The sequence below is a fragment of the Formica exsecta genome, unplaced genomic scaffold (assembly GCF_003651465.1).
Source record: "Formica exsecta isolate Colony F162 unplaced genomic scaffold, ASM365146v1 scaffold26, whole genome shotgun sequence".
Lineage (NCBI taxonomy): Eukaryota > Metazoa > Arthropoda > Insecta > Hymenoptera > Formicidae > Formica > Formica exsecta.
In genome coordinates, this window is record NW_021849866.1 from 2,785,597 (window position 1) to 2,812,707 (window position 27,111).

Below are 27,111 nucleotides of genomic sequence, written 5' to 3' on the forward strand. Positions count from 1 at the left end.
TATATATATATATACAATGTTTGGAGACACTTATTGATCGCGTAAATACGTCGACGAGGCGATATTTCCAATACTAGTAGACTGGGCGAGAGGTCCGGGCGCGTTAAAATTTATGTGAAATTCCGAGCGTGCGAAGCGGCCCTTTACCTACCTATATACATACACACGCACACATACACCCACATTATATGCGCGCGCGAGCGACTAAAACCAAGTTTTGCTTTTGACATTTGTCGGCGATATCGTGCTTTATTTGTTCCCCGGCGCCGCCGCATACATCGCGGCCGCCGTTTTTGCATACAACGACGACTTCGGAAATGACGCGATGCGCTTTTTTTCAAATAAATCAATATACCGGCGCGCCAGTAAACAAGTAAATCAACGCGGGGTAACGACGCGCGACACGGAATCGCACCGATCGACGATTGTACTCGCATGTCTGGATCTATTCTGTGAGAATACGATTTAGTTTAACATATGTGTATGAATCGCTCCGACATAACGCCCCTCGACGAAAAATAAAATTCTGATAAATCGTGACTTTTCCAAAATTGAATGTATGTATATACTAGATGTAAAATATGTCTGCTATTGTGCACAAGCAAAAATATAAATATCAATTTTTCAAATATCTTTTAGATATTTTTGAAGCTTTACTGATTTAGATATTTTTGAAGCTTTAGAGTTATTGATTTTAATCTTATAGTATCATCTTTTCCATACGCGAACCAGAAAATTCGGTAACTAATAATATAAGAATGAAAATTTAAACCATTGTATTTTCGTGATTCGAGGCTAAAGGAATGTATCATGATACGAACGAAACCGATTGATGTATTACACTCATGTATCGATACAGACGCACAATGCGCGTTATATGTGAATTTGTACACGCGAGAAACCCTTGATCCCAGTGGGTCCCTCGTACCTGATCGGTCGCTCATTATTTGCCAACTCGCCCATTCACGCCTCCGTACATGCGACACGTCGATTTACCGGGCTACCAACATTTCGATTTGCGTCGTTTTCGCGAGAGCGGCCCTCGATTTATTTATCTTGGAGAGAAGTTCGCACCGGCTGTGGGGATGGTTTATCATCCTCGTGCAGCGGCCCTCTACGGCATCGTATCTCGTTGCTCTGGCATCGATAGATATACAAGGTGTTTCGCAAGTTTATATCAAGCTTGAACCGTATATTTCCCAAAAATTTTAAATATAAAAATAATCTTTTTTAGGATCTTTCCTCTTATATTTGAATTGTATCTCTGTGATTAGTGACGCGATAAGAAGATCAGTTCTTTTTGGAGATAAGTCTTTTCATTATTTCTGAGGAAGCTATTGGTTTATGGCTTATAGATACATTTTAACTTTTTAAAAATATAATAAAAATAAAAGTATAATAAAAGTATAATAAAAAATAATGTCAAATTATGATTATATATTTTGTACTAGAAAGAATATTTATAACTTGATGAATGTAAAATACATATACATAAAAAATACATTAAAAATTCCGAAATATCTTGATAAAAATTAAACTTTAGATGTAACAGATGACAAATCTCTATTCTTTACTCAATTTCAAGCGAGCTCAATATTAGCAGAATCTTAATTGCAGCGCAGTTCGTACATTTAATACGTTCAAGATTTGAAAATTACGGACAATCTTGCGCGAATTTATCGTAGAATATCCACTTTCAAAGTTTGATACGAACCTTAGCGGTGCACCCTGTATAAGGGAAAATCGTGCCAGGTTGATGCCATCGGTGCCGGGGCGCAATTGGAGAGCAATCGACTGAACGACACGCCGCAAATCAAATCGTATCCGCGTGCGACTCTACCCTCTTCGGGCTACGCAGCGTCATCCTCCCCTTCGCTTCGTCCCCTTTGCGCTGGATGTTGTCCGCCATCCTTTCGGATGCATCTCCGCCGCGCTGTGTCCTCTCAATTCGAGTCGACGCTTCTCCGCCTCACTCGAGCGATTTCGGCAGCTGCTGCGACCGATGCATCACGTTTGCGGGACGTTTCTCGCGTTGCACGCGCTGCTACTGTTAATTGCGTCGATTGTTTTCGGGTTGCCGATCGTTTGGCAGCGACGAATAGTTATTGAATAAGCCAAAGAGGATTAAATGGAGAAGAAGTTACGCAGCGATACGTCGTAGATTTACAGTACTCTGTGGTGGAAAGAAAAACCACTCTGCAAAAGCATTCTTTTTTTAACTGACTTTTACCGGAATTTTTTTGCTACATAGTTTCAATTATCTTAATAAAAATAAGTTTGCTTTGTTTTTAAATTAATTAATGAAATATTTGATGATATTTTATACATATATAAAAAAACATATATAGTTAATACAATTTTAAATATTTAAATTTTTTACTTTATGATATAATGAAAGAGAGAGAGAGAGAGTGTGTGTGTAAAATTAAAATATTATATAAGTATATAAAAAAAAATAAATATTATAATAAAAAATATAGAATTATATTTTAATGCATAATGTATATATAATATGGTATCTATCATAAAATATTGACTTATATATATATATTGTTTCATCTTCTTCGTCGAGAGAATTTTTCGTTTCAAAAATGATCAACGTAATTTCCAGACTAAATTATCAATTTGTACATTGTAATACGCCTTCAAAATTAGCGCATTACAATAACAGGTCGATCGGATGTTTAATTCATGTCGGTTAGTTGGAATTCGCGTTTATGCTTGTGTTACGCATCCAATTGCCGATACATCGGTTTTGTTAATCGGCGGGTTTAACCGGCGCTACTCCTTTGTATGCAAGTTCGACCCGTTCAATTATTTCCGCGTATAACGTCGCGCTCCTGGTGCACGCATCCCGCGCATTGCATATCCCGTTATTGCTGATTGAATCGATCGGTTTTAATTTCGCGGTTAGCGGTACCGTAAATCAAGCTATCGGCTATACGCTCCCAATCTTGATCCCTGTTAAATCACATGATACTCCTTAATCTGAACGTCATATTCTACTTTTTCTTTAAAGATTATAAAGATGATTAATAGCGTCTTGTTATTATTATTAATGGCAAAATGTTTTTAAATCGTCTCTCTCATAATTTTGCGTAAATTAAAACTTCAATCTACGCACGAATTAATATTTATCGAAAAATTTGATTTTTAGGAAAAATAAAATGATTATTATTAACGACAAGTTATTGCTTTGAATCTAGTTATTTAAGATAACAGCTTATTAATTGATTACACAATTATATCACGATATTATTAACGATCTAGCGTCAGAAAAGAAAACGTTCGACGTTATTATCGGGCAGTTGTATCAAAACGCGTAAATTCGCTCGCGTAAAATGCATCTTGTTAATCTCATTGTACAATTACGTCGTAAATACTATCCGCCATGACAAACATCAGTTTGGACCGCGCGATCGTGAGGGATTAAATCGGCACGGCCATTGTTTGGTATCGAACTCGTCGATGATTTCCGCGCGTGTACACGCCGGATTGACTTACTATTTGCGGCGATGCGCACCGCGTCATTGTCGCCGTTAATTGAAACGATCGTTTGCAGATCCGCGGTCAATCCCTCTGCTCGATGGCTAAGCCTCCCCTTCTCACACCTATCTCCCAGACCACACGTGCGACACGCAGGTGCACGCGATCGGTATTTCGCATTTCCGTTACCGCGCTTTGGTTGATCCATGATCTCGATGAAGCGCACTCGCTCGCTCGCTCGCTCGTCGCGACGCGAAAAATCGTCGAAAAAGCGCTGTGCACAACGAATTACAAGCTATGTAACAAATATTGATAGAACATTCGCGGCGGAAATAAAAGTGCCACGCGAATTTCGGAACTCTTTCATAGAACTCTAATTCCATTTTCTCCTATTTACATTCAAGACGATAATTTTGGGATTATTTTTTTATGTAATAATTACTAGCATATCATTAAATGCTTATTTGCAAAATTGGATTCTTAAGTTAGACGCATACTGAATGTTACTGTCATATCAATATAATGTCAAATATTTTTATATGAGTATCAAATGAAACTATACATATTGATCGTCATCGACAGAACCGTCGTCAACGTTTAATTATAATCTATGCAAAAGTATTTATCGTTACGTTGATGTGATTATAATGTTACATGTAATATGCATCTAGCTTCATTCAGCGTTACGTATTTAAAGTTTCTTCTCTCAATTCTTTTATTCGAAGTTTATCACGGAATTTGTCTAATCGTTTAGAAAATATTGTCATTAAAATATATCTTAACAACTGTGGAATTTTTTTAGGTATACTATAGTCGCCGAGCACTGTATCGGACCATTCGCGCAAACGGCGCACCGATATTTCCCATTTTTACCAATTTATTGAAACGTCCGAATAGCGTATCCGATATTTTCAATCGAATAAATTTTGCTGCAAAAAATTCTCGGCGTGCGCGTTATTTTAGCTGCACCTGCGATCTCGAGGAGTTACTCGCAGTTGCTGCCTCCACTCCACAGCAATCTCGCCCTTAACTCGGCCGTGCTCGGCGCGCGAAGCGCTTACTCCGCAAGTACAAATTGACTTTTTCTCTTCCCCTCGCGGGACGTGCCTGATTGCTGAAAATGCAAAATAAACGGTAGCGCGGATGGTTATCTCGCCGACCTCAATCCGGCCTATCCTTTTCTTTTTTTTGCCTCGAAACACGTGCGCGATGAAACGAGGATTTCTCTTTGTTCGCGGATTTATCCTGCCGGAAACTTAATTCTTCTCCCCCTCCTCGAAGTCGTTACTTCACCTCGCGCCTCGCGCGCGTTTCTTCGTAACGTCGTTACGCCCGATGGAAATAAAGCGCGACTATCATTGATAAAGAGGTCAATACCGATTTTGCCGAGGGAATCGGCGATAATGTCTTCGTTGAATGTCGGTCCATTAAGCCCGTCCCGTCTGATTCTTGAAAATGCACAGCGAGCAGCGTCGCTGTGCAGGATAAATTAACCGTGACGTTTATCGTTATTTATGAGTATTCTTGGTTGAAAAAAAGGGCAGCGGTCGAGTTTACTCAGCAGATATGTTTCCGTGCTATGAATATAAGCATTACTCTCCGTTGACAGTTAAAATTAGTCGAACTTGAAATTCTTTAAACCGATGCAACAACTTGGTGGTTTTTTATTATCTTTTTTAAAAATACCTTTTCCTTTTTTAGTTTATTTAATACGCCCGTTCTTAATACTCTTCGCTTACATGAAAGTTTTCCATATAGATTTACGAGATTTATGTACGTTATTTAGTCTCGTATCTGTAGTTGTTATCCGAATGTCTCAAGAATATCAGATGAGGGTGATAAAATACGATGCGTACAATATTTACGCGTGAGTTGCAAGAGATGATGTAAAGGAAGGATGCACATATGCACATCTGTATCATCATTTGCGCTTTAAACACAGTGGATTGCTCCGAAACCACTCGTTCCGCCAATAATGGGCAACAATAGTGACACAAAACACACACACGACTGTTGCAATATCGAAGGAAAATACCGGGGCAGCATGTTTCAATATTGCTCGATCGCATCTGAAAATTCAACGGTTTTGTTGCCTTTGAAAATGCAACCAACTACACTGTGTCGTAGATATTGTTTTTCCTCCATTTGACATTTTATTTATTGTATTACCGCTCTCCATTTTCGAAGAGCATCTGGTATCGCAAAAGAATATTCCGTAAAAGATATTTATTAAACATTTCTATTGCTGTTGATGCAAAAATTTTAAGCATCCGATAATTATTTCTCTCTCTCTCTTTCTCTTTCTCTCTCTCTTCCTATCGAAGAATAAATTATATTTCACGATCTTACAATATATCGCGTGCATAATTTCTCGTTTAATTTGTATGAATTCGCAGAAACTCAGAGCATCTTATCTTATAATGCAAGATACATTATACGAGCAAACATTATTTCTCTTGCCCTTATCCATTAAGCGGATTACATCTCTAAGTAGCATAAATTACCTCTGTAAATAAGACAGTTGCCTCAGGTATGCGTCGCTCCTGTTTCAGATGTTTTGAGCACTACCGCGCGGAAAGATGAAGACTGCGGTTGGTTCGCTCCTCCTTCTCCACCTCCTCATCATCGGTGTCGTCTCCGTCGAGTGGAAGCACAGCGCTGTTCTGGACAACAATTTCTTGGTGCTGTGGACGCCCGGCGAGAGGGATGTTACATTCGAGATCCAAGTGAAGACCCTCGGCTATGTCGGACTCGGTTTCACGAAGGACGACGGCGGCGCCGGGGCTGACATGGTCATCGGTTGGGTCGATAATAACGGCCAGGTCCACCTTCAGGTGAGCATCTTTTTACAGAGCATCGAGTAGTATCTGGTTTCCTCTGCGGTTGCCAGCGAATCCCTTTTGCTCATCTCGTTTCTGACCGCGTTGAAATACAGATATGCACGAATCGCGCGTCGTAATTATGAACAAGTATAATATTTATGATTTTAAATAACGATCTACATAGAGTGAAAAGATAGTAATCATTATTCTTCGACGAGAAATTGTGTAAGTTACCATATTCCACAGCTTTTTAGAAGTTTTGATTTTAAATATATTAATGACAAAGTTTCCGCTTAAATTTTTATCAAAAATTTAATATTTGAAATTTATTACATAATATGATTTTATTTATGTATTTATAGTTCTGTGAAAATTGAGCTTTTTTTTATAGATTTCAACTTCTCATTTTTAAATAATTTTATAACAATGCTTTTCCGCACGCGCGCGGTAAAATTGATTGTTTATCGTCATTTATTACATTTTGATAAGAAAACATTGATACATCTGTGTTGATTCTTATTATATCGGACACATTCCATACAGAGAGCTGCAAATGGAAATAGTTACTGTGTAAAGTATTCGCATTAAAGCTTACTGATATTTAAATCAACCACGCCAGCGTTCCGCTTATGTACGCAAAGTGCCGGAGGGGGCGAGAGTAATCGAGAATAATTATTTCCGTGCTACTGATCGAGTGGAGTTCCCCTCTTTGAATATTGTAAAGTCCGCCCTGGCACGCCAACATTGGCGATGGAACGCGCTTAATGGTAGTCATTCGGGAGATAAGTAATGGCTCTCCCGTTTCGATCGGCGCATCGGATAGTTATCAATCATGCCCACTAAAGCCGGCAGCCTGTCATTACGCGTTCTCCTCATTTTGCACGACACTCGGTAACATCGAGGACTTGTTCGCCCGCGGAGGCGATTGCCTTACGTAATTTTTCCGCGAAAATGTGGTTCCCGTAACTTGCTCATTATCCTGATGCTGCCCATCTTCATCGCGACCAAGAATTTCTGCGCGACTATAAAATAAATCTGCTCGCCGTTTATACCAGCTAATCACGTTGTGTCTACATGTCTCTCTCTTTCTCTCTTAAAAAAAAGTGAATATATTATTCAATTATATGTTCAATTCTCAAAGTATATTTAATCTTCAATCATTGTAAAAGACAGTGCGAAAAAATCTAGCCTTTTGAAAAGTGAGAAACTCCAATGTTTTCATTGAGAAAAATAATAGTCATTATTTTTTAATTACTATACGATGTGATTTTCTCTACTCGAGGTCAGAGTTCAACGTATATGACGTAAGATGTACAATTGCTCTGTAAAAGGAACGCTACGTTTCGCGTTAATGATCATGTTACTTTGGCTCCATGTAACGTTATTTAATCTCGCGCCTGCAAAACCCGGATCCGCAAACCTCCCTCGGATATATCATAAACTGTCCGCACTGCGGTTAAATCCAACGCCGCCGTAATAGTTCGGAGTTAATACCATGTGCATGTGCGACGTGAATGCCGGCGGGGGTGGCTCTTTGAATAACAAGACGTCATTCGGACAGAGACTCCGACGCGTTTACGGCACACTAAAGAGAGAGGAGAAAGAGACTCCCGCGAAGGCCCGGGCGTTGTAATCTAGTTTGCGCGATTTCCACGGGAATTTTCGTGGCGGAGCCACGCGGATTATTCTCGGGCGTTTTTAAATTTAAAACGTCGTTAGTCGCGTATCCGGGAACGCGGACCCTCTTCGGGGACTGGACGCGAAAGGGATTACACGCTATCCACTCTTTCATCAACGCGTTACGCGGCCGTTGACAGTTTCTGGCCCGGTTCTTTTACAACATGGCGGGTATGTCGGTTCTTCTTCATCTTTTTTTCTGTTTTTTTATCCTGTTTTTTTTTCTCTCCCCGTATCTCTTTCGCGAAGCGAGCGAACTGAATCAACGAGAATGGGAAGGGCGCCGTTCGTCGTATCGCACGAACTTTTTACCACATTTTTACCGACCAACGCCGCGAAACATTCATTTCGCTTCGCCATTATTCTTCAGTTATCCCGCATAGATTTATCAACGGCTGCTACTTTGCGCTGAGCTTTTCGTCGCATATTAGGACGTCAAAGGAACACCGCGCGGATGCTTCCTCTGTCCATTTTTATTTCGGCCCGAGCCATATAATGCGTGTTATGAAATTTTTCAGCGAGATTATAATGCGGTATATAACACATCGATTTTTCTAAATCAAAGAAAAATTGCGATGAAGTTATTCAAGCAAAGATATAAAAAAAAACTTGACGTTCTCATACTCTTATTATATTCTCATATTTTTATTTTGGTAATTTCATTGATTACTATAAAAATATTTTGTTAATGAAAAAAGTGTGTGTACATGTTAATTAATATAATCTTTGAAATATGTGAATTTTTAATTATTAATATTTAATCTATAAATGGTTATTACAAAAAATATTTGGCCAATAAAATTGCGTAATTAATATTTAATATAAATTTTGAGATATGGGTTTGTCACACGATAACTTGCGTGTTTGACATTTTACAATATTTAAATAATACGTTTCTAAGAAAATGTATAAATTGTCTATCCGTTCTAACTCAAACGGGAATTCGTTTTTGCAGAAAATGAATTGCTTATGTTTATACGATCGCGATTGGTCGATGATGATGTTGAGCTTGCCACATCTACATTATAGAGATCTCCCGTTTCTTGTAAAGTGGAAAGCAATCGTAACCGAGAAGATGGAATATAGAAAAGCAATCTTTCACGAAGTGCGACGAGTAACCATGAGGATTGACCGAAAGTGGTTAGGTCGGTAATACGTAGATCGGTACGTACATAAGTACATATCTCTGTGTCGGTGTTTGAATGATATGATCTAGGATACTCTCTAATACTCTGAAATCCCTGATGGAATGAAAGCGGGGACAATAATTTTAATTCTCATGATCTTATTTATTCAATTTTGATTACTTGTTTCGATCACTTTTAATGATCGCATGTAGATACTGCAATGTATCTATCTTATAAAAGTTTAATACGTAAATCAATTTGATCAAGATAAAAAATTGAATAATAAAATTTAAAATACGATTTAAAACATCTCAAAGTCGCGTGCGTATTATTACGCAAAAAATATATGCTAAGGAAAATCGAATTTCAATATAATATCATGATATTAATTCAGATATACATTTAGTAGAAGCGACAAAATTGTTAAAATTTAAAATGTGCTTTAGCATCGCTCTTCTATGAGATACATTGTATAAATTGATCAACTGGGATACGCACAAGAGCCACGGAAAACGATATTGGAAGAGAGAGAAATTATTCAGGTTTCTCTTCTCAAATGTCATACTATTACTGACTGCTGATGTTCCAAAGGAGATTCCGGTGTATAATAAATTGGGAAACACTGCTCTACTGTAAATGGGATAGATGGAGAGAGGAGGTAGTCGGTTTACAGATCGCGTCCGTCTCGTGTGTCCGCCATTTTTCCGGCAGAGTCGTTGCTCGCTCGTTCCATAATGCATGCCGCGCAATGCTCTATGCGATGCGGCCGCGTCGCCGGACGTTCTCATACGTCGTGAAAGAGCGGAGCCGATAGAGGAGGAGGAGTAGGAAGAGGGGGAGAAAAAAAAAGACGAGGCGAGTCGAGACGGAAAGAAAAAGAGAGAAAGAGGAGGGGGGAGGCTGGCATCTCCAATGGGAGCGAGAAGCTTTTTCGTTATGATCGTAATCTTAGAACCAGACCAGCCGCGGGCATCCGGACCAGCCGGACGACTGCTACTCCGCTCGATTTCTCACTCGTCCCGCAGCCGTCCCTCCGGTCGATACGCGACTTTAATTCGCCATTTGCGTGGGCGATGGAACGCTCCGGAGAACGACGTCCCGCTGGAATCCGATATGCATACCCCGGCATCGAGAGAGATCGCCCGAGTGTTTGTCCACGCGGGGGACTGGCATGTAACGAGCAAAGTCACTCTGATTGCATATATCATATGCATTACACGTGGGAAAAACCGGATTTCAGTTTACCGAGAAATTTCTACGAATGTTCGTTATTGCGGCGCTTAAATATATACGTTTCTTTCTTCTCCGCGAGAGAACAATTATTATCGCAACTATAAATAAATGTATAATAAAAAGTTTGTCCGATTGCGAGAATCTTGTGATTAGATGCGTCGAGATCTTCTTTCGAACGGATATTCAACTCAATTATTTTGCATGGTAAATCTCGCCGCAGCTCGACAATGCCTCCAGCGTCTGGCTGTTTGTTGAATAAATGATACAGCCGGTAATACCGCTAGTCACAGCGCGCGCGCTACTCGTGAAATTCGTGTGCGTAACCGGAATAACGGACGAAAGAGAGGAGAGAGCACGGGAAAGAGAGAGGGATAGGAGAATATGGCAAATAACTGGTTGAATTAATAAAGTCAGCGCAACAGGGAGATAACGCTAAATCATAGAAGACTCGCGAGATTAACCGTTCGCGTGCGTGCGAGCGCGAAATAAAGCGCGCGCGAATTGCGCATTCGACGTTTTGCACGCGCCCACGCATAATCCCCCGTAATGCCCCGGTAGATTGCATTTTCAACGAGACCAAATAATTGCATCCAATTGTGAGATGTTTAATTCGTTATGTTCCTCGCGTATTGTTTTGCGGCCTGTCAGATGACGCGCAATATTCGCGGACAGCTTTATTAAAATATTTTGTGCGCGCAGTTCTTCCCCTCCCGTTATTCGCGGCAGTCTTTTAACGTCGATTTGTATCGTCGCATCTTCCGCTATTTTAATAACGTGGCCGAGCGACGAGAGCGACGGATTAACGCATTCTTTTCCGCGCGAGATGCCGCACGAACTTTTCGCTCAATTTACCGTTCCAGTGTGATTTTTTAATATCTTGCATTGTTTTGAAAAGCGTGATATCTTGTTAAAAAATAACTTGCGAAACATTGCATTTGTACTCTGTTGCATTTTATATTCTGTTAAAAGAGTATAAATGCGCGCATGTATAATTTTTTTGCGACGTAATGTACGAATAATCGACATGCGGGCGAAGTTGTGGACACGTGTCTTCTTAGATATTAAACACGTGTTACATGCTTGATCAATGGTTGTAGTCATACGTTTTGTAGATCATATCTATAGCACCGCAACACTAGTTAAACACTTTTTATAAGGGATCGTAGCTGTAATAATAAATTCCGGTTAGTTATTTCTTTTCTAGATCGATATAGGAACAAATTCTAAGTGTATATCTCTATCAAGACTATGTGTTATAAAAACCCGGCACTGGACACTTTTTAGATCATAATTCCGCTAACGAACTTTAATCAGCTGTGCCTTTTTCGTTCATAGGTTTTCGATAACAACTTTTAATTACATTACTCTTTCTTTTTTATGATTATACAACAGCCGGAAACAGCGGGTTTGGCAAATTTTTTACAAGTTTAATCGAAATCTTTCAAGTCTCCGCGGATATTATTATCCCGTATATAGTCGCCACGAAGGGTTAAATCACCTTTCAGTGGCGCGCGCGACGAGGGGGGTACGCGGGAAAAACGAGGAAATAAAAGCCCGCCGGCGCGACGTCCTTGCGTAAAAATGCTAACGATGCATCTGCATACGGCGATGCACCGTTTGCGGAGAGCCACGGGGAGGTGGAGGAAGGTGGATGGAATTGAGGGGGAAGCGCAGCGGGGTGGAAGCTATTGCGCGCGCGGAGGCTATTCCCAAGGCACTCCTGCCACGGGATTCCCCCCGATGCGATTTTAGCCGAGGCAAATAGGATTCAGCGTAAACGCAGTCACGTGCATGCGCGTATACGCGATGCGCTTGTATTTCCATTTGTGTGTATATGTACGCGTTCATGCTCGCGAGTGCTGTCGCGGCACTGTTTGAACCCTTTCCGCCCCCCGCGCGTTTCCCTCCCATCCCGTCGCGGAGAGTCGCAATAGAAATCCCTGGCAGAGCGAATGCGCGAAATTGCGGTGGCTGAGGATCGCCGTCTCGACGATGAGCCTCCGGCCAAGTTGATTCCATCCTCGCGTTCTTGCGCCGGTACTTACCGGGTCAGAACCTGGGTGTTATGGCACTCGGAATGAACTCTCGGGATCGCCTCGCGTTTCGCATGCCCGGAAGGAATCTCGGAACAACGTCCCGTAGTTTGTTTCTCTCTCTCCTTTTGTTGGATATAACATTGCCGAGTTCCTTAACATGTCGCTTACTCGTATAGATGAAACTGGCGCTCATCTTTGTGTCGTTTCTTTATTTTACCGACAAGATCTCATATTGCTGATTCATATTGTATACCTCGTGACGCGCATTTCCGTAAAGTAACATATATTGATTATTTCAAATTGTTCAATCGTATCTTCATCGTACAGGTATGCAAGTCAGTATTTCTAGATAACATGCTTTATTTGGAATCTTAATAGCAGATGATCATCATATAATGATTGCATCTAATCAGAGAAAACTATACCTTCTATTACCCTACGTAGTACAAAGACGGTATACCTATTGTATCTATAGCGACGCTATAGCTATTGTGGCTAACATAAGCTAGTGGACAATTGAAGAGATTTAATGCGACAATAGTTTATTCTGAGAAGAGAGAGAGAGAAAGAAATAAATGTTAATGTTGAATGAATAAATTATAATATGTTTCCTTTAATTTTTAAAAAAATAAATGGTAATTTATCGTTTCAACTTTTTAACCGCGACAATTAGCATTATCATTCGTTCATGTGTGTATTTTTGGAACACGAATGAATCCCAATGAATCCAAATGAATACTGTCGAAAATCGTATCACTCGGCTATACCGGGGGAAACTCAATCGCGTGAAAAAACCAAATAGTACAAATAGATAGATCAAAATGAAAAAGAACGAACCGAGAGATACTAACCGGAACTGCGTTTGCAGGTGATAAATCGCACCTTGTTTCGTAATATAGATCGGCACATATAACGCGCATCTCGATCCGTCCGACGACTAGAAAGAGCTACTTTCTCGATAGATTAAGCCCGCCGCGATCGGCGGCTCGATACTGTCAAAATTCCCGTACGCGGGGCGTGAACGAGCGCTCTGTGTTGGGGGACCACTGGCATTTTTATCTCTCGATTGCCTCCGAGAAGGAGGCGACTGTGCTCAAGGATCTTTTAACGAGGTTCTCTTATTCGCTTTCGGTCACTCGGCCTTTCCATGTCGAGACACATTATGTGGCAAACAAACGCAGCGAAGTTCAAATAATTGATAATAAAAGATTGCCTCTAATCATCTTCTTTTAGCTTCTTTTTTTCAGACATTACTAGTTTTTAGCTTAACGATTTTCCAACAGTTCCCAGTTTCTATTTGATCCTCGTTTTATTTAGTTTTGATTTCGTTCTGTTGGCGATGAGTATTTAAAAACTTTAAATGTCGAATATGTTATCACGCATATCGAAAAAATAGATAATCTCGATAGAGCTTTGCATGATTGCTTTTTTTGGAGGACTGTTGTGCGAAACGATAATGCAAATGTGCCGGAAGCGTTTCTTCACGACTTCCTTTAGGAGTAGCAGATGGCAATTTTGTACCGACGCCACTTCTGCCAGACGTTTTCAACTCTTTTTTTTTTTTAGTCTACTAAAAGAACTATACATGCCTTCGCGACTAATGGATTACATATGCGCTAAGAGAGAAAAATAAAGCACGACAAGTACTCTACAAAGCGTCCTATGAAGAATATATATAAATCGGCTTACACACAAGAAATAACCTATTCTAACAATAATTTAGGAAAAGTTTAATTGAGGAATGGATCTCATTTTTTCTAAAGAAAATAAATTGTTATTATATTGTGAAAAATATTATAAAATAATATTATATTGCGACGACGTGTGTGTAATAATATTCAGTAATATATAATACTACACTTATTTTTTATATCGTCCCCATTTCACGATGTTGACGAGTTCCATTGATTATTGTCATTTCGAAATATCATCATGTTCTCGTTGCGAAATAGCTTAAACATTTATGCACATACGAGGACTTTATACCATACGTTGATATAAAATTATCCGGACGAGAGCGATATATGCGATCGGCGAAACGCGATTAAAAATTTATCCACGAGTATACTCACACATTATCGATCAATTATAATTCAATACACTGGCAAATAATACCGGCTATACATAATTTCGCTCAATTATCGCAATTATTTTACAGAATACATCCGGCGAGTCAAACATATGCAACCTGCATAAAACAACAATTACTGAGAAGGGAGGAGAGGGAGGAAGAGAGGATCGATTCGTTAGAGAGATTAATATCGCGAGAGGCGTCGCGCGAAAATCGCGAACCCCGTCAAATATGCCGCTCCGTTATCGCGAGCTGATATGTCCGTGACAAGCGATCCGATACGCATGCAAATTCGCGGCCATGTAACACGGGGGAGCGCAGTTATTGAGCCGTAAAATACGATCTATCGATAAATAACACGGCTATGCCAAGCGATTATGCCAAACTAGAGCGATCCAACGGTCGCACGCGTCGGAGATACGTAACTACTGTAATTGATTGTCGCTTTATGGCAATTTAAAGCGAGACGTCGCCGCGCTGGAACGATACCGATAAATCGGCGAACGCGGCGGACAGTGACGGCGAATGCATAAAATACGCTTTATAATTCGAATAGATTGTTAGGTATAAAGATAATTTTTCCATTTTTATAATTCATAAACAAAACGGAGAATCAGATTCGCACGAGTATATTTGAGGCAAGTTGTATGCTCCAATAGAGAAGGGATAAAGTTAGATTGCCGAGATGATCCCGGATAATTGACAGGCGATTAACGAAATGGCAAACGCGAATCAAGACTATCGGCGTAACGATATTTTACTTTCGAAACGGCGGCCGTTGTCATTAATTCGCAATTAGTCGGAATTAGACGCAACGGGAATAAGTTCCCGCGAGCGAAACGAGGATTTCCCGAAACGCAGCTTTGCCGTGGTGTGCGAGAGAAAGTTACCGAAGTCCGCCAAATTGGGTTCAACTTCTATTGGTTCCGTACAACGACGACGACGACGACGACGACGGCGGTACGATTCATCGATCGTCTTGCGGCTAAGCCAATTACCGATACACCGGCTTTGTCTTTCGGCTCTTTTCGTGCCGAGTGTCTTTTTTATGGCCGGCGCGATAAATAAAGACGATCGTCTCTTTTAATTTTTAATGCGGTCACTTATTCTTACGCTTGTGTCATTCCCTCGACGGACATTTAAGCAGAAATATATTCGTATGTTTCAAAATTAACTTGCAAATTTAATGACGATGAATAATGAAAATTTGAGCATATTCTATTATTATTCAATTTTCATCTCTACAGTACAATTTATTTTTTATCAGACATTTTGTACTGATTTACAATATTTAATGTTACACGAGAACATCGAGTTGATTTAAAAATGTATGATATAATTAAATATATTCAACCTACATATTCTCTGTATTGATTTTTTGAGATTTTGTTAAAATTTAACTCTAGAGATCATAGATATTTATGAGAAACAGAGGAAAGCATAGATAGAGTGCATTTTTTTAAAGCGCATCCGCAATATCTATCAATGCGCATGCAATTATTATTCATCGTTTATACGAGATACGATCGATTTTAATTAATCCGATCCAGCAAGTTTGAAGGAAAAAGTGCTACACGAATATACTCAATATGCAATTCCGAGCTCATCTCCTGGCGCACTTAACCACCGGTGGAGCGATCATAGTGCGTGTTCTGAATGCGAATACTACATTGTAATTGGTTCGCCATGATGAGCTTAACCACCATATAAATTGACTAGAAGAGCCCACGACCGGTCTTTAATATATGCCGCGACGTAACGTGAGCTACGGGTATAACTATACCGCGAGCGTTTTTTGCCGATAATCGTGCGTCAGCAATAATCTGCTTCGCGTTCGTGTTCCATCGTCGTCGTCACTTTATGATTTCGCGATTCGATTTACTTCACCGTCGTCATATTAGATACACCAATGCTATCGTACATGCCGCTACATTTTCATTTTATCGATTTTTCGTCGCGCATCTGAATTTCGCGATCGCTCTATAATTCTTCGAAACTCGCGTTTCAAAGAAATGATAATGACAGTAATAATTTTCGCACGGAATAATAATATATCTAGAAACAAAACATATACGCACGCATGATTTTACCGTTTTTCAAGTTCTTTTCGATGCAATCTTCGTTGAGGGATCTCCGTTTCTAATGATTATTACGGTACCTTCCTTTACGGGACTTTCACGTGTCTATCGTGGTGGCGTGGCGAATATTGAGACGCGAATAGATGAAAATGCGCGAACCCCGTGAGAAAGCGGAAACGACGGAGGCCGTGTGAAGCTCCCTCGTCGATAATCGAAGGAAACCCCCGTGCTGTGCCGCCGCACTTGTCGATGTGAGGCACTTTAAATACCGTCAGCGGCTGTCCGTCGCTTTCACGCTAGCGTGTGGGAAGCCACGCGAGTGTCGACATCGCTCAAGTGGCCCGGGACTGACGTTTATCGTGCCGTCCCGTCAGCCCGATCTTCCCTCGTCCTCTATTATCGTGCCGAGTTATTTGAATCGTTATTGATAGACTCGTTATGACGGCCGAATCCCGTGAAATCGGCATCGCATCTAAACGTTAATGAAGGTGACGAGAAGTGGCCACGGCTTTCTATTTATTGATATTATTTTATATATCGTTGGATGAATGGAAAGCGAAAAAAAGAATACGCTTAAAAAGACTTTATATAATTAACGTGATAAAAATGAAGAGAAATTGCAGTTTGTAATTACATTTATTAGCATAAATGAGAACGCATAAAAATAAAAGGAGATTCGAGAGAAAGTGGCGAAAAATGCGCGCGTTGGTTGTTTATAATTACACACTTTGAGAATTATTGTTGTGTTATAATTGTACAATGTTGTTATATGTAATTGTAATTTAAATCTAATTAGAGATTTTTTTCCACGCACAATTCTCTCTGTTTAAAGAACAAATAATTTCGCTCTTCTCAAATGAGAACACACATTTATAACTACAAAGCTGTTACGTAATATCTGTTAGTGTGTCAGAGGTTTTACCAAAATCTCGACAGATGGATGGAAAATTAATTGTGATTGTAGCTGTTCGAAAAAAGAATAGAACAAGAGGACGTTTTACTCGAGCTCTTGAAGAAAATCTTGCTGGCGCTCTCGTGGAACCTCGTCCGTGTTCGTGACGAGGCTCCTCCAGACTCTTCGGAGGCCACGATGCTGCGCACGACAAAAAGAAATTAATCGCAGCTATCGTAGCGCCGTGCTATTACATGGTGGTAAGGAGTTCACGCAAGAAACGGCGGGGTTGAAGCGCGTCCGCCCCGATTAATCCGCTTTTTTATGACATCGTCCTCCTCTGCACTCGCGCGATCCATAACCGTCTCGGGACTTAATCCAGCGCGGTGAGAGGACACACATTTGTTTTTCCTTTCCTCTCTCTCTTTCTTCTTTATCGCGATGCTTTCTTCGCGCTCGGATAACGACGACGCGGGAAATCCTTAATAATTGTTTTCGTTATTTCCCGCGTTATCCGTAAGCCCGAGCGAGAGTCCACGAAGCAGGGACCTGACGGCCTTAGAGCACATTGCAGGGACGATACAAAGGATCAAATCTGCCAGCTCTTAACGAGTCCCGGCTTAGGACGCGAATCCTTGGGGCGAAACTGGCTTACACCGCCAACGGGGGAGGGATGTTTTGGGATGGGAAGGAAAGGAGGAAGATGTCGTTGCAGAACGAGAGGTAACAGATAGAGACTTAGAGTTTTAGTTGACCGGATAGAGAAGGATTGTGGGGACCCGCTCCCTCTTCCGTTCTTCCTTCTCCTACACCTGTCCCCGTCTCTCTTATCCTTGTTCGTCCTCCGTATCTCCGGCTGTAACAAGCGCCAGTGTAAAGTCGACTTTGGAGCTGACTCAGCCTTGGTGCAGTCGTGTAGTTTTACCTCTTCTCCTACGGCTTCGTGCAACCCTTTCCTGTTCACCTCCCCTCTTCTCGTTCCCGCTACTACTACCTCTGTTCTCCGGCTTCAAGCCGTCCCACATCCTCTACGACTCTGACATTATATCGAAATTCCCGAGAGTCCTGTTCGCTCTCGAGACCAGGCAAAAATGGTTCGTCGCTCTTCAAAGACGATACAACTTTCATACCCTCCTTTCCCCACTCTCCCCAAGGAGAATCCGGAGAGTCTTCAATTGGTAGCGGCTGGCGAACAATTGATTCGTGTTTAAGGACTCGAAGGATTCGACAATCAATCGGTTGTTGTCGATAATAATCGAATCTCGTGTGATCTCAAGACAAAGTTTTATACTACTCTAGATTTTTATTGTAAAAGTAAACTTTTTGAAGCGAACGCTGTGATTATAAGTCGCAATTCTGCCATATTTAATATTGACGTTAAATAAGATTACGAAAATTTTCATTCGATTAAATTTAATTCCCTTGTAACCGCGTCAAATCTGATCTAATAATCTGCGACGTATAGCGATTGAAGGGAATTAGAGCGTAATATATGGATACTGCGAGGCTTAATACACGTACATATATTATAGTCTTCGCACAAGTTGTAACTTCGCAAGTCGCGTACAATAAAGTTCGCGTATGGGAGCACGGCGACCGTGTAGATACGTTGCCGTTTGAAGTTTCGACGATCCCATTATTTTTGTCTCGAACTTCCGCCCGGAAGCCTTGGTTCGCGCGCGCGCAGCAAATTCCATTAATTAATACCTTAATGAGCGATGCTCGTTAAATCCGCGACGAGATTAAACAATATTTCTCGGTTGCGTTCGAAGACTAGGTGGAACCGGTCGAGTCGCCTCGTTCCCTTATTAAAGTCACGTACGGCTCATTATATTTCTCTCGCGGTGTATTCTTTTAGTCATGTTTTTCGTTCTTCCTTTTTCTCTCGGTACAACCGCGGCTACGTAACGTCGAGGTTAACGCTTGGCGAACGAAACGAGATCGCCGCGACAAGAACTCAAAAACCGGCTGCTACCTCCTTTTTGCTTCCCTCATGCGTGAAGCGTGCGTGACACGTTTTTACGCCTCTGGCGATCCGGTTGACGATGAGATTCCTCATTTTGCGAGACTCACGTCGCGCCGCCGATCTGACTCGCACGATAGCGTTATACCTGATTGAATTGCATACAGCTGATTGAATTGATGTCATCGTTAGGTTAATTTATTTACGATCATAAAGACTTGAATGATACGCGTTTGTTTTAATAATATAAATATGAAAAATTATATATCATATTTAAAATTGTTATATTTTTCTGAATAAAGTGATAAAGTGTTTGTAAAATCAGCATAAGACGTTTAAAATACGAATAGAATGTGAAAATATATAAATGTGTAATTTAATGGATCACAAACATATGATTATATCATGTGTTTCTCCTCTCTTCGCCTTGTCTTCTATCTACCAATTATCTCAATCATGATCCTTGTAACTATTGGGGATACACTTAAACGGATATGCCCAATGATTACTGGAATATGATTCTAATAATCAAAGGTATTTTTCGACAAATATAAATAGACCACGAAGATATATACAATTTGATTTGGAAGCAGTTTTTCAGAGATATGAAAATAAAGGGTGTAATTAAATTTTCACAATAATCAGAAAAATAAATCAGATTTATTTTAGAGCTGATGGATAATTTATTAAGAGCTTTATTGAGATCAAGAAATATTAAATTTGAATTTAGTATAATCAATAATGATATTAGGAAAAATAAAAGTTGATATATCAAGTGCGTTAATATATGAACAATATACAAAATAAGAATATCGAATTAAGCGAAAAAGAAGCAAAGGAGAATTATAATGTAAATGAAATACGCCAGTAAAACGAAGTTTCTATACGATCTAAACTAGAATAAAATAAAATCAAAACTGATAAAGTAAAACTAATGAAAAGTTTAATGTAGTTTGACAAAAGTAATATTTATAGAAGATATTTTAAAGTTCTTAATTCAACGTATTGTTCGCGAAGAATGAGATTCACGGTAGATGTGCAAGAGTTAGGCGGAATGTGCATGCTGTCTGCATCGTCCCAACTCTTTTTCCTCTTCGCCTCTCCTGCCACCCTCCGGGCTCTGTCTCATCTTATAAGGCGAACATCCATATCTCGAAGTACAGCTGTAGCTGCCGTTGTTGCGGTTGCAGCCAACAAACGCCGGCAATCTCGCGTGAATCTTTTCACCCGGTCAGTTTTCTCTCGCTTGTTCTCGTCTGTCAAAATATTCGCTTCATGGACCAATTCCGAATTATAATGCGAATAGCAGAGACTGAAATAGAATAGGATATGTCGTTTTCGGCGGCCAATCTCAAAGTCATAAATTTGAAACAACGGTTCTCCATATTTTTATAATTTGTATTTTATAATTTGTATGTAACAACGCATTCTAAAAAATTTGTTTCACTTTTTTTAAATTTGGTACTATTCTGTACTATATTCTCTTTCGCGAAAAAATTTTTTTTTTTTTTTACATATCAAAATCGAAAATATAATAATAAAATATGAAATAGTAATAAAATTGTAAATTATGATATAAGAGGGTCACGAGACACCATTTATCTTTGTTCGTCGTATAATTTGGAGCAAACATTTATGAAACAAAGCTAAAGTCCGAGAGAAGAAACGGCAGGAGAAGCATAGCGGACGATGAATTCTCATTCATAAAGATAAGACCTGCCTCGGTAAATTTATATATTCATTGCGGTTTTCGCTGGAAACGCATATATCACGATTTGCGAATTTGGCGATTTATCGCAACGAACAAATAAATACACACAGTGCAAGCTTGTATACTCTATAAATATACACAACCTTCATACGCGGATTTAAATAAAAAGTAACAGCTGAGAGGTGTGCGCGCGCGTATGTGTGTGTGACAAACGGGAGGAAGTTTAATACATATACGTGCAAATTTATTTATTTGCGATATTATTGTATTTAGATTTTATAAAAACATTAAGTTTATATTATACAACTGTTTCAATAATTTCTCTCATTTTAATAATTTTCGATAATTTTCATCATATTCTATCTGGTATATTGGCTGATTGCGGCGCGTTATCTATGTTTAGAGGCAAATTGAGCAACGGCATCGCAATAACGATTTGCGGCGAAACCGCGATGCCCATAAACCATCTCTACCTAGCTGGGAGATTTCACATCGCGCGCCCTTCTCCCTTTCTACCCTCGTCCTACTCGCTCGTTCAAATTCTGTCTCATCTTATAAGGCGTACGTCCATATCTCTGAACCTTCAGCCATTGCTGCCGCAGTTGGCCTTCCGAAGAACTTTGGTCCCCCTCAGATCTCTCTCTCTCTTTTTTTTCTTTCTCTCTGTCTCTCTCTTTTTCTATCTAACTCTTTTTCTCCAAAGCTCTTGGAGAACCGTGTGCGTAAATGTGTATCAGGAATGATGCATGGAGGCCGGGATCAGAAGGGGGACAGTGGGGGAAAAAGTGGAGGAGGATGAAGGGGAGGAACTAGTTATGATAATGAGGAGATGCAATGATAGCTCAGCCGTTCGCTTCGAGTTTGCTCTCTCTCTCTTCTTCTTTTTCTATCCTTCTTGCTTCGCTTGACTCTTTACCTTCGCTCTGCCTTCGTATGGCGATGATCCCTGGGACCGCTTACGCACCTTTTTACGCCTTATTGTTCATCGGGACCATGCTGTTATCCGCGCGACTTGCAATCTTTACTGTATGGCTATGTGTGCGTGAGCGGCCGCGCGCGCGTACGTCGCATAATGGGACGGCTGCTCACTTTAAACACGGTAAATAACTCGCGCAGTGGCGCCGCATTATCTGTAACGTGAAATCACCGGTGTACTAGTTTGTTTTTAGCACGGTTGTCATAGATAAATTTTAATTTATAAATGCCTCTTTGAGGCATTAGGACTTTTTATTTTTCTGCTTAAGGTGCACATAAATATAATTTTCGATAGTATTCAATTAAATATAACAGCATGAAAAATGCAAATATGCTATTACTAATTAACATTTTTTATTCATGCAGATAACTTGTGTAAATTTTGAGAATTTTTCTTTTTTGTTCTCGCACGCGTAATTTTTTAAATTCATTATATCATCATCACGCGTTACACTTTAGTCTTACACGAATTAAACGCTCCAAGGTTGATACCCATACCTCTTGGTCAGCGCTCGACGAAAGGGATTCCAGCGGAGAATTCCGAGCGCGATAGCATCTTAAGAATCTTGGAATTTCGGAACCGCGGCGTGAACAAATTATCCATGAATTCGACAAATTGTCGAGCCGTGTCGTTCGCGCCATTCTAGCCGTGTGTAAGACACAAAATGCGGGGTGGAGCCGGGGTGACATATCCGCGCTCGCTCGCCTTGTTAAGATTATCAGCCCGTAGGAAGCCGCAGACTGGCGGTTTTCGTCGCCCCGGGATAAATTCCGGCTATTCGGCTACTTAACTCGTATTACGGCTAATTGGCGTAACGGCCACGTCCGTTTAATGGCTCGCTTTAACGGCGCTTTCATTTCTAACTCCGTGGAACTCCGCTCGTAGTTCAGCGTCCGATACCCCTCCTCGTATCCAATTAACGCACGAAATTAAACCGCGGGGAACACCCAGAATTCTTAAGGCATGAAATAATCGTTGATACGATCTATCACGATTCGAGATTACGTACGGTGCCATGAAATTATCATTTATCTCGCCCAACTTTCAGATGCGACTAAATAAATGATTTTTTGTCTAAGCTTTTCTTTCTTCGATTTTTCTTAATTTTCTATGTACGATATTTTAAAATTCAGTGTTAAAAGCCACTCTCAGATCTCTCTCTCTCTCTCTCTTTTTTTTCTTTCTCTCTGTCTCTCTCTTTTTCTATCTAACTCTTTTTCTCCAAAGCTCTTGGAGGACCGTGTGCGTAAATGTGTATCAGGAATGATGCATGGAGGCCGGGATCAGAAGGGGGACAGTGGGGGAAAAAGTGGAGGAGGATGAAGGGGAGGAACTAGTTATGGTAATGAGGAGATGCAATGATAGCTCAGCCGTTCGCTTCGAGTTTGCTCTCTCTCTCTTCTTCTTTTTCTATCCTTCTTGCTTCGCTTGACTCTTTACCTTCGCTCTGCCTTCGTATGGCGATGATCCCTGGGACCGCTTACGCACCTTTTTACGCCTTATTGTTCATCGGGACCATGCTGTTATCCGCGCGACTTGCAATCTTTACTGTATGGCTATGTGTGCGTGAGCGGCCGCGCGCGCGTACGTCGCATAATGGGACGGCTGCTCACTTTAAACACGGTAAATAACTCGCGCAGTGGCGCCGCATTATCTGTAACGTGAAATCACCGGTGTACTAGTTTGTTTTTAGCACGGTTGTCATAGATAAATTTTAATTTATAAATGCCTCTTTGAGGCATTAGGACTTTTTATTTTTCTGCTTAAGGTGCACATAAATATAATTTTCGATAGTATTCAATTAAATATAACAGCATGAAAAATGCAAATATGCTATTACTAATTAACATTTTTTATTCATGCAGATAACTTGTGTAAATTTTGAGAATTTTTCTTTTTTGTTCTCGCACGCGTAATTTTTTAAATTCATTATATCATCATCACGCGTTACACTTTAGTCTTACACGAATTAAACGCTCCAAGGTTGATACCCATACCTCTTGGTCAGCGCTCGACGAAAGGGATTCCAGCGGAGAATTCCGAGCGCGATAGCATCTTAAGAATCTTGGAATTTCGGAACCGCGGCGTGAACAAATTATCCATGAATTCGACAAATTGTCGAGCCGTGTCGTTCGCGCCATTCTAGCCGTGTGTAAGACACAAAATGCGGGGTGGAGCCGGGGTGACATATCCGCGCTCGCTCGCCTTGTTAAGATTATCAGCCCGTAGGAAGCCGCAGACTGGCGGTTTTCGTCGCCCCGGGATAAATTCCGGCTATTCGGCTACTTAACTCGTATTACGGCTAATTGGCGTAACGGCCACGTCCGTTTAATGGCTCGCTTTAACGGCGCTTTCATTTCTAACTCCGTGGAACTCCGCTCGTAGTTCAGCGTCCGATACCCCTCCTCGTATCCAATTAACGCACGAAATTAAACCGCGGGGAACACCCAGAATTCTTAAGGCATGAAATAATCGTTGATACGATCTATCACGATTCGAGATTACGTACGGTGCCATGAAATTATCATTTATCTCGCCCAACTTTCAGATGCGACTAAATAAATGATTTTTTGTCTAAGCTTTTCTTTCTTCGATTTTTCTTAATTTTCTATGTACGATATTTTAAAATTCAGTGTTAAAAGCCACTTGAAATCAAAGTATAAATAAAAAACTATTTTTATAAATAAACATAAATTTCTATAACTAATATATTATATAGAAAAAGTTGTTACATTTTAAAACAACGTCAATCACATTGTAGTTAAGTGTATTTTATTATTTGTGCTTGATTTTTATTTTCTATTAAAAGAATATATTTTTCCTCTTTTTATTGCTCTCGTTTACCTTATTTTTCGGGAAATTTCAAACATTAGTCAATTTATTTTTGATGATTACTTTATTTCTCGCGCGATTATAATTATCTGGCAAGCAATAATCGCGGTCGACAACGAAGATCACAGAATGAATTATTGCTTGTCGTTCTCGACAGTTCTCGAGATTCCCCTCTCGTGTCTAACAGCTGTGTCGTTTGTGCCTTTCGGAAAGAGCACCCTATGCACGGCAATGAGCCGCGAAGTGGAGACGACCGGAGGAAAAACGAAAGCCGCGAGGAGAAAACGAAAAAGAGAGAGAGAGAGAGAGAGAGAAAAGAGATCTCTTCTATATTCCCTCCGACAAAACGAGGGCAAGAAGCCCGCCGAAAAGAGCAGCGTCGAACTACGCAATGTAGGAGGAAACGTAGCGTGATACCGGCGGTACTTTGTCACTTCCTCTCCTTCTCATCCAACCCCCTCGCCGTTTCACGACGCGTATTTCTGTGAGTCGGCAAGACTCAGTGTTTTACCCCGGTGTCGCTGACACTTTCGGTACTCCAACGTCGACATAGCACTTTCGCCTTGGCCATGCCGGTTCGACATACGCGGGGACAGTATCAGCTTCGAGATAAAGCATAGAGAAGAGTGGAAATGACAAGACGCCGTTCTGACGACAATCGCTCGCAGAAAGCGCGATTCCGCTTTCAAAGAAAGACCTTCAACGAATTCCACATCGAACTTTGATTCGTTTCTGATGGAAACCGAATACGAGAGAGTTTCTGAACGTTTTCTGTGTATTGTTTTCTTCTCGCCTCAAGCAAATGCGTGCGAAAATGCGAGAATATAATTAACATAGCTATATTCTCGTAGAACTAAAGAGATCAATGATTAATTAATAAAGATTAGACGATTAATAATGATGACAATTAAGGATTTGAATTAAGATTAGAAATTTTATGACGCGAGACATGAACATCCGCTCAGAAATAATTATGAGCTGATTGTTGGTTGTCTGACGGGAACGTCTGGTGCAAAACTTTAACACCGCAGGCATCCAGCCGCGATCCATTGTGAGCCGCGAAGTGGAGACGACCGGAGGAAAAACGAAAGCCGCGAGGAGAAAACGAAAAAGAGAGAGAGAGAGAGAGAGAGAGAAAAGAGATCTCTTCTATATTCCCTCCGACAAAACGAGGGCAAGAAGCCCGCCGAAAAGAGCAGCGTCGAACTACGCAATGTAGGAGGAAACGTAGCGTGATACCGGCGGTACTTTGTCACTTCCTCTCCTTCTCATCCAACCCCCTCGCCGTTTCACGACGCGTATTTCTGTGAGTCGGCAAGACTCAGTGTTTTACCCCGGTGTCGCTGACACTTTCGGTACTCCAACGTCGACATAGCACTTTCGCCTTGGCCATGCCGGTTCGACATACGCGGGGACAGTATCAGCTTCGAGATAAAGCATAGAGAAGAGTGGAAATGACAAGACGCCGTTCTGACGACAATCGCTCGCAGAAAGCGCGATTCCGCTTTCAAAGAAAGACCTTCAACGAATTCCACATCGAACTTTGATTCGTTTCTGATGGAAACCGAATACGAGAGAGTTTCTGAACGTTTTCTGTGTATTGTTTTCTTCTCGCCTCAAGCAAATGCGTGCGAAAATGCGAGAATATAATTAACATAGCTATATTCTCGTAGAACTAAAGAGATCAATGATTAATTAATAAAGATTAGACGATTAATAATGATGACAATTAAGGATTTGAATTAAGATTAGAAATTTTATGACGCGAGACATGAACATCCGCTCAGAAATAATTATGAGCTGATTGTTGGTTGTCTGACGGGAACGTCTGGTGCAAAACTTTAACACCGCAGGCATCCAGCCGCGATCCATTGATCTTCAGCGCTAACGTTATCTCCTTAAACGACGAACAATGGGCGACGGCTCGAATCGCGTTTGACGTACGACTGTGAATTACGCGCTCGCGTGTACATTTTCCCATAGAGAGAAATTGCATTCGAGCGTATAATGCGTCGCTTCTTCGATTAATACGAACAGAGGAATAATGGCAGCTAATATGTAGGTAACGTCGTGCCTTCAATATAGTTTCGGAACGAGCTTCGGTTAAACTTGCCAAAATATATTCGTGCTAACTTTACGCAGATAAATTTCTTTCGATCAATTAGAAGATTTCCGAGGGGATTTTCCGAGATTAGCAAATTTTTCGA

General features: G+C 40.6%; 1 protein-coding gene across 2 annotated transcripts in view; it reads left to right on the forward strand.

The window, feature by feature from the left end:
* LOC115236653 (MOXD1 homolog 2) overlaps positions 1–27,111 on the forward strand; it is a 237,518-nt gene that overhangs the window by 136,770 nt on the left and 73,637 nt on the right. For both annotated transcript variants that reach the window (XM_029809241.1, XM_029809240.1), the window contains exon 2: positions 6,039–6,320. In XM_029809241.1, coding sequence (XP_029665101.1) covers positions 6,066–6,320 — 255 coding nt within the window. In that variant the 5' untranslated portion in view covers positions 6,039–6,065. The remainder of the gene's footprint in view (positions 1–6,038; positions 6,321–27,111) is intronic.